Genomic DNA, 7,371 nt, shown 5'->3' with positions numbered 1-7,371 from the left:
TTCTTTTTGCCAATACAGACTAACATGGCTGTTACTCTGAAACCTTTTCTTTGTGGTTTTTGATCATACAGAATGCATTCAGGTCATGTTTTCAAGTTTTTATCTGTAATCACAAGGGTAAGACATTTGTTTTTTAAATAAAAGGAAAGCTGAGATTCTCCCATAACCCCAGGTTCTAGAGCTTTAAGAAAAACACCACATATTGTGAAACTCTGCAATAAAATCACGGGCAACGCTCCTGTAGCGTCCAGGCCTGGCATTAGGCACCTGTCACAAGTGCTCAATTCACATTACAATATTCAAGGGAAAGATCATTTTTAGAAACTAGAATTACGACTGAAAATAGCCTGAAGTGGTGCCAATAAGCGCCAAACACAGATCTGGGGCATATCTGAGCCGTGTCCGCTCTGAGACGCACAGGGCTATGCAGAGCCTCGGGGACATTGCCCGCAAGGAGACTGGGCGTCCGAAGAGCTCTAGCTCGAGGTGGGGCCCACTGCTCGCCAGCTCCTCCCAAACAGAGTCCTCGGGCAGCCTAAGGGCGGGCGGCGGGAACCCATTCACCGATGGACACAGACTCCCACCCCGACATACATCCCCCTACAGACCCCTTCCCACGGAGGGAGCCCCCCTCTCCTTGGTCCCCCTTCCCGGACTCCGCTTCCCAACTCAGACAGATCTAGGCACCAGCTGTAGCGCGCCGCTTCAAGCAGTCCCCCGCTGCCCCGGTGCAGCAGAAACGTTCCTCTCCGTACAGCAGCCCGGCTCTGCCCCAGCCCAAGGAGCGCGCCCCTCGGCTGAGCAGCCGAGCGCTTCCGGCGGAGCTGGCAGCGGGTGTGTTTCCATTGCTACGGGAAGTTCCGGGTTAGGGCGGTGAACGGCCCTAGGGCGGCGGAGACTCGTGTGAGGTTCCGTGCGTTGGGAACTAGTCCGGGCTGGGAAGCTTGGTGCCTGAGGGGAGGAAAGAAAGAAGGGGGAGGAAGAGGAGACCGTGGGGGCAGTAGCATCAGCATCTCTCTGGTGCCGTCTGTGCTGAGCCTGCCGGTCTGGCCCGTGAGCTGCCACTGCCATGGCTCGTAAGAAGCTGTACCGCCCAATCGCCGCCATGGCCAAGAAGATTCGTGAGTATCGGGCACTGAAGAACCGTCCCCGAGACTCCCAGCGCTTCGCCCTGGATTACGAGACCATGATCCGACCCTTCACGAACAAACGCCTGCCCGTGCTGGCCTGGGAGGATGTGAAGAACGAGAACCGCCTCTTCACGCTGCTTTGCCAGCTGCGGCTCTTTGGCATCGGCCGCATGGTCACCCGCAAGTATTGGCTCTGGCAGTATGACGAGCCCTGCTACTGGGTCGTTACCAAGGTCAGGGTGGACTACACAGCTGAGGTGAGAGCCCTTGACTGTTGGCGTTGAGGTTTGAAGGCACTCAGATACTGTACTATGATAACAGGCACCATAGATAGAGACAAGGCCGGTGGAAGTGAGGCCTTCCAGTGAGACCTGCTCTCCTGAAAGCTGGCTCTCAAAACACCATTGTGCAACCCTGTTGCCTCTGTTATATCACAACTCCATATTCAAACGCTTGAATCTCCTCTCGTCATGCGTGCCCCAGGAAGCACCAGGTCATGGATTCAGAGCAGGCACCATGTAATGAAAACCTACAATTTAGGAAGGCCTGAGGGAGGGTATGATAGTACCTGAGCACTGTAGAAACAAGGGTATCAGTCTGAGCCACTATGCTTCAGAGTTCAGAACACTGATTAGTATTTGTAATACAGATTATGCATGAACATAAGGATCGGGACCTTAATGGTGGCACATGGAGTCATTACAGGGCTGATAGCAGGCAGTATATAGTATTGAGACACATTATGCTGCATTTTTCATCACAAAATTCATTGCAGGGATTGTCTAATGGCATTTGCTTAGTATTCTTGAAGGATAATAGTGGCCACGATTAGCAGTTATTCAGGTCCCAGGTGTAGGACTCACTTTTTGTAGATCATGAGTAATAAGACTGTAAAATGAGTTTGTCCTTCTTGTGAATGGAAATAGTTCTTCAACTGATTAGAGCAAATTTGTGTTTGTTTCCTTTGCAGACTTTGGATCATGGGAAAGCCTGGGGATACCTGACATTCAGAGGTAAATAGAGCTTGGTGTATGTCTCTCAAGCAGGATTAGAGAAAAAAGTTAATGGATAGGGACAGGGACTGACATGGGAGGAAAAAGGTGGTGGCTTTCTTGCCACTCAGCAGTCCTCCACTGGTAGCTCTCTCTTGCCACTCACCTTGCTAATAGGATGAAATTAAGAAAAGGAAAACTTCCTAACAGTTTGATCTAGTCCACTGTGGAATAATTTTACAAGGAAAATGGTAGAAGTCAATAGCTTTTTGTTCAATACCTTCATTAATGATCTGGAGGATGGCGTGGACTCCACCCTCAGCAAGTTTGTAGATGACACTAAACTGGGAGGAGTGGTAGATACGCTAGAAGGTAGGGATAGGATACAGAGGGACCTAGACAAATTAGAGGATTGGGCCAAAAGAAATCTGATGAGGTTCAACAAGGACAAGAGCAGAGTGCTGCACTTAGGACGGAAGAATCCCATGCACTGCTACAGACTAGGGACTGAGTGGCTAGGCAGCAGTTCTGCAGAAAAGGACCTAGAGGTTACAGTGGATGAGAAGCTGGATATGAGTCAACAGTGTGTCCTTGTTGCCAAGAAGGCTAACGGCATTTTGGGCTGTATAAGTAGAAACATTGCCAGCAGATCGAGGGACGTGATCGTTCCCCTCTATTAGACATTGGTGAGGCCACATCTGGAGTAGTGTGTCCAGTTTTGGGCCCCACACTACAAGAAGGATGTGGAAAAATTGGAAAGCATCCAGCGGAGGGCAACAAAAATGATTGGGGGACTGGAATACATGACTTATGAGGAGAGGCTGAGGGAACTGGGATTGTTTAGTCTGCAGAAGAGAAGAATGAGGGGGGATTTGATAGCTGCTTTCAACTACCTGAAAGGGGATTCCAAAGAGGATGGATGTAGACTGTTCTCAGGTAGCAGATGATAGAACAAGGAGTAATGGTCTCAAGTTGCAGTGGGGGACGTTTAGGTTGGATATTAGGAAAAACTTTTTCACTAGGATGGTGGTGAAGCACTGGAATGCGTTACCTAGGGAGGTGGTAGAATCTCCTTCCTTTGAGGTTTTTAAGGTCAGGCTTGACAAAGCCCTGGCTGGGATGATTTAGTTGGGGTTTGGTCCTGCTTTGAGCAGGGGGTTGGACTAGATGACCTCCTGAGGTCCCTTCCAACCCTGATAGTCTATGATTCTAAGTCCAATTACTCTCGTCATTTAAAACTAGCTTGAAAAAAACCCTGGAGGCTATACCATAGTGAACAATTTGTGTTGGCAAAGAAATGGAGTCTATGACAAATCAGGTCTCTTCCATCTCTAACTTCTATAATAGCTGAAAACAGTGGATAAACATGCTAGCTGAATGTTCCTGGTAAAATCAATAATGAAATAGCAGTGTTGTCCTTTAAGTTGCATCATTAGGGTTCAGAATGAGTACTTCATTGAGATGAAGGGGGATATTCCCCACTTTCTGAAAGCTGTTTTAGACCATGTATGAGGATTATAATTTATTTAATAAAATTTTTCACTTCTAGTATCTTTAATTCAAGGATCTCAAAGTGTTTTATAAACATTAATGAATTCAACATCCCTGTAAAGCAGGGGAAAATTATCTTTATTTTATAGATATGGAAACTAAATCACAGAGAGGTGAAATGACTTGTTCAAGCTAACAGAAGTGGTCAACAGCAAAGTCAGGACTACTATCCAGATGTTCTGTCAGTCAGTTGCCTGTGTTACTTGCTATACAACCTGTAGTGGGAGTGTGTAGTTTAGGAGATAGTGTAACTACCATAAAATATCCAGTGCTGTGGCCAGCTGAAGCATTGGAGACATTGCACTGGCATAGTCACCAATATGGGATTTGTTGTTCATAGCATTATTTACCTATTCGTCATCATCTTTCCTTAGGCAAGACGTATAATGAAGTGAAAGAGATTGACAAGGTGATGTATCATGACTGGAGGATGGTGCCCAAACATGAAGAGGAGGCCTTCAAGAAATGTACTCCAGTGTGCATGGAAACCATTCAGTGTGTGCCATACCCCCCTCTACTCCGAGCCATGATCCTTGCGCAAAGGCAGAAGGAAGGAAACCTTAACACAGAGGAACCACTGATTGATCTGGAGAAAATCATCTCCTTCACAAAGGACTACTTTCAAAATCAGAAAAAAGCTAAGGGGACACCAGTGTGAAGGTCTAGAGCTGAGTGTGATGGAGCTTCTGAAATGCTCTCTAATACTCTGTGTGTTGACAGCTCATACAATCTCCTTAATGAAGAATAGGACCATAAGCCACATGCCCACTTCTATACCTTGGTTTCTCAGTACCGTGCTCATGCAGGTGTGCGACTTTCTCATATATTCAGAAAGATGTAGAGACACTCAGGATTTCTAGCAATCTTTTGTTTGCAGAGTGTCCTCCCTTTTGGTTCCCTGTCTTTTCTCCTGATGTATGCCTCCTGGTGTCCAGGTCCCAATGACAGCTACCATCCTTCTGTGCAGGAAGACCACAAATGAGACTCTTTCTGAAAGGACACTGTCATAGTTTAGCCCCACAATTAATTTAAAGCACAATAATGGTCAGAAGAATGACTCTAAAAATGGCACCTTCTTTATCTATAGACCTTGCTACCCATCTAATGACTTCAGTAAATACATGTCTTGTGGACCATCAGCAGAAGTGTTAATTAAATTCCAATTTTAGAATCCTTTGCCTTGACACAGAAAGGCATCACCTCAGCTGCACCCGAACCAAGCCTATAAATACCACTCACTTCAGCCAGGATTGTGAAGTTGATGGGCAAAATGGAGAGAACCCACCTTAACTTTCTGATACCACATTGTTTGCCAAGTTGGCAGTGGGAAAGAAGAACCCATCTTTTTTTTCTTGTAAACTGAGTAAAAGTTCCAACTCCTTTTGAAGTCAGTGGCAAGCTACCATTTGCTTCAGTGGGAGCACTTTGCAATGGAAGTCACAGAGACAATAAACATGGAATGCCCCAATCCTATTTTTGGAGTCACTTATGAGAACAAAACTACTCTTAGACCCTCCCCCTGCAGTGTTTGCAGCATTCTAGGCCATCAGACTTCAGCCCTAAAACTTGCTAGAAACCAACCAAGAAGAGCAAAGTGGATATATTTAAACCAATAACATAAATGATGATAAATATATTAGATTTTTACAATCGTTTTCTGTGATCTTATGTGGTATTGGTGATACAATAAAGAAATGTCAGTAACATTTTTCTTCACAACAAAAAAAGGGGCATGTGGATGGGTTCACCTGTACTCGGGTACCACTGAGCCCCGTGACCCAACAGCCTGGGCTCCCTCCTGTACTGCTGTGACAAGCTGCAAAGCCCCCTAGCCAGCACTTTCAACAGCATTCATGGAGGTAGGGACACACCCAGCTGCAGTTACATGCAGGCTCTCTAACCACCAGCTTCCTAGCTTGGGACCCCAGATCCGTACCGTCCTGCCCTGGTTAAATCTGGCCAGTATACAGGTTTAACACCTGGTCCACCTCTCCCTCAATGTGAAGAGGACCATGCACACTTGTGGTAACCAAGCTGCGATTTCCCCCAGACACCTTAATTGAATGCACACTGGTTTGGATTAAAACATAAAATAAGTGTATTAACTACAAAAGAATAGATTATAAGTGATAGCAAACAAATCAAAGCTGATTACCTAGTAAATAAACAAAACAACAAACTGATCTTAACATACTAATCACCCTGAATGATAAACAGGCCGGAAGATTCTTAAGGCACAAGCTGCCTTGGCTCTGCAGCTTGGATTTTCCAGGTTTTCATAGGTTAGAAATCCCTCTAGCCTGAGACAATTATTTCCCAGTCTTTTTTCCTCAGGTGATTCCAGGTGTGGTGTTGTAGGGATACTGAGCCCCCCATGATGGCATTCTGCGCTCCGTCCCCCTTTTATATCTACTTGCTGGAAAGCTCTTTTGCTGTGACCTGGATCAAACCATTCCCATTGTGTAGTGCCCATTGTGTAGTGCCCGGTCGAAAAGGGACCCTGGCGGCTCCGGTCAGCACTGCTGACTAAGCCGTTAAAAGTCCAGTCAGTGGGGCTAAGGCAGACTCCCTGCCTGCCCTGGCTCTGCGCAGCTCCTGGAAGAAGCTGGCATGTCCCTGCAGCCCCTAGGCAGAGGGGTGATCAGGGAAGCTGGGGGCATGGGCAGTGCACAGAGCCCCCTGGCCCCTAGACCTAGACATGGTGGCTGCTTCTGGGAGCCGAGCCAAGCCAAGCCAGGAAAGACAGGGAGCCTGCCTTAGCCCCACTGTGCCACCTACTGGGAGCCACCTAAGGTAAGCACCGCCGGGCTGGAGCCCATACCCCCACCCCAATCCCCTGCCCCAGGTTGAAACCCTCCCGCACCCTAACTCCCTCCCAGAGTCCACACCCCAACCTTCAGCCCTTAGCCCGCACCCCAACTCCCTGCCTCAACCTTGACCCCCTTCCTGCACCCAAAACCCCTCATCCCTGGTCCCACCCCAGAGTCCATACCCCCAGCTGAAGCCCTCACCCCCTCCTGCACCCCAACCCCCTGCCCCAGGCCAGAAGCCCCTCTCGTACCCTAAGTCCCTGCCAGAGTCTTCACTCCAGCCCTTAGCCCACACCTGCTCCTGCATTGCAACCCCCTGCCTCAGCCCTGAGCCCCCTTCTGCACCCCAAACCCTTCATTCCTGGCCCACACCCCAACCCCCTGCCCCAGGTTGGAACCCCCTCCTGAACCCTAAACTCCCTCCCAGAGTCTGCACTCCAGCCCTGAGCCCACACCCCAACCCCCTGCCCCAGCCCTGAGCCCCCTCCTGCACCCCAAACCACTCATCCCTGGCCCCACCCCAGAGCCTGCACCCCCACCCACTGCCCCAATCCTGAGCCCCCAAACCCCTTGGCCCCAGCCCAGAGCTCCCTTCTACACCCCAAACCCCTAATCCCTGGTCCCACCCCAGAGCCTGCACCCGGAACTCCTCATTCCTGGCCCCACCCAAGAGCCCACACCCCCAGCTGGAGCCCTCATCCCCTCCCGCACCCCAACCCCCTGCCCTAGCCCAGTGAAAGTGAGTGAGGTTGGGGGAGCTTGGGAGGAACGGAGGCAGTGTTTTCCCCAGGAATTGAAAGGCGGGGGTGAGACTGTGAGAGTGAAGGTGGGCTGTATGGCACCATAGTAAAAACTGAAAAATGTTTCATGACCATTTTATTAGATTTA

The 7,371-nt window shown here is 48.9% G+C and overlaps 1 protein-coding gene across 1 annotated transcript; it reads left to right on the top strand.

Moving 5' to 3' along the window:
* The first annotated feature begins 421 nt into the window (after positions 1-421).
* MRPS34 (mitochondrial ribosomal protein S34) lies at positions 422-5,379 on the top strand. Its single transcript, XM_007054545.4, has 3 exons — positions 422-1,387; positions 2,101-2,143; positions 4,048-5,379. The coding sequence occupies exons 1-3, from the start codon at positions 1,070-1,072 to the stop codon at positions 4,329-4,331; spliced, it is 645 nt and encodes a 214-aa protein (XP_007054607.1). The 5' UTR covers positions 422-1,069; the 3' UTR covers positions 4,332-5,379.
* The last annotated feature ends 1,992 nt before the right edge of the window (positions 5,380-7,371 follow it).

The sequence above is a fragment of the Chelonia mydas genome, chromosome 10, assembly GCF_015237465.2.
Source record: "Chelonia mydas isolate rCheMyd1 chromosome 10, rCheMyd1.pri.v2, whole genome shotgun sequence".
In the NCBI taxonomy this organism is placed as follows: Eukaryota; Metazoa; Chordata; order Testudines; family Cheloniidae; genus Chelonia; species Chelonia mydas.
Note: the sequence above shows the minus strand (reverse complement) of the source record. Positions and strands in the feature narration are given on the sequence as shown.

Excerpts from the sequence above, each read along its gene's own strand:
- MRPS34 (XM_007054545.4), top strand. The coding sequence starts at position 1,070 with ATGGCTCGTAAGAAGCTGTACCGCCCAATCGCCGCCATGGCCAAGAAG. Across the intron at positions 1,388-2,100 it reads GGGTGGACTACACAGCTGAG|ACTTTGGATCATGGGAAAGC; the intron begins GTGAGAGCCCTT and ends TTTCCTTTGCAG. Across the intron at positions 2,144-4,047 it reads GGGATACCTGACATTCAGAG|GCAAGACGTATAATGAAGTG; the intron begins GTAAATAGAGCT and ends ATCTTTCCTTAG.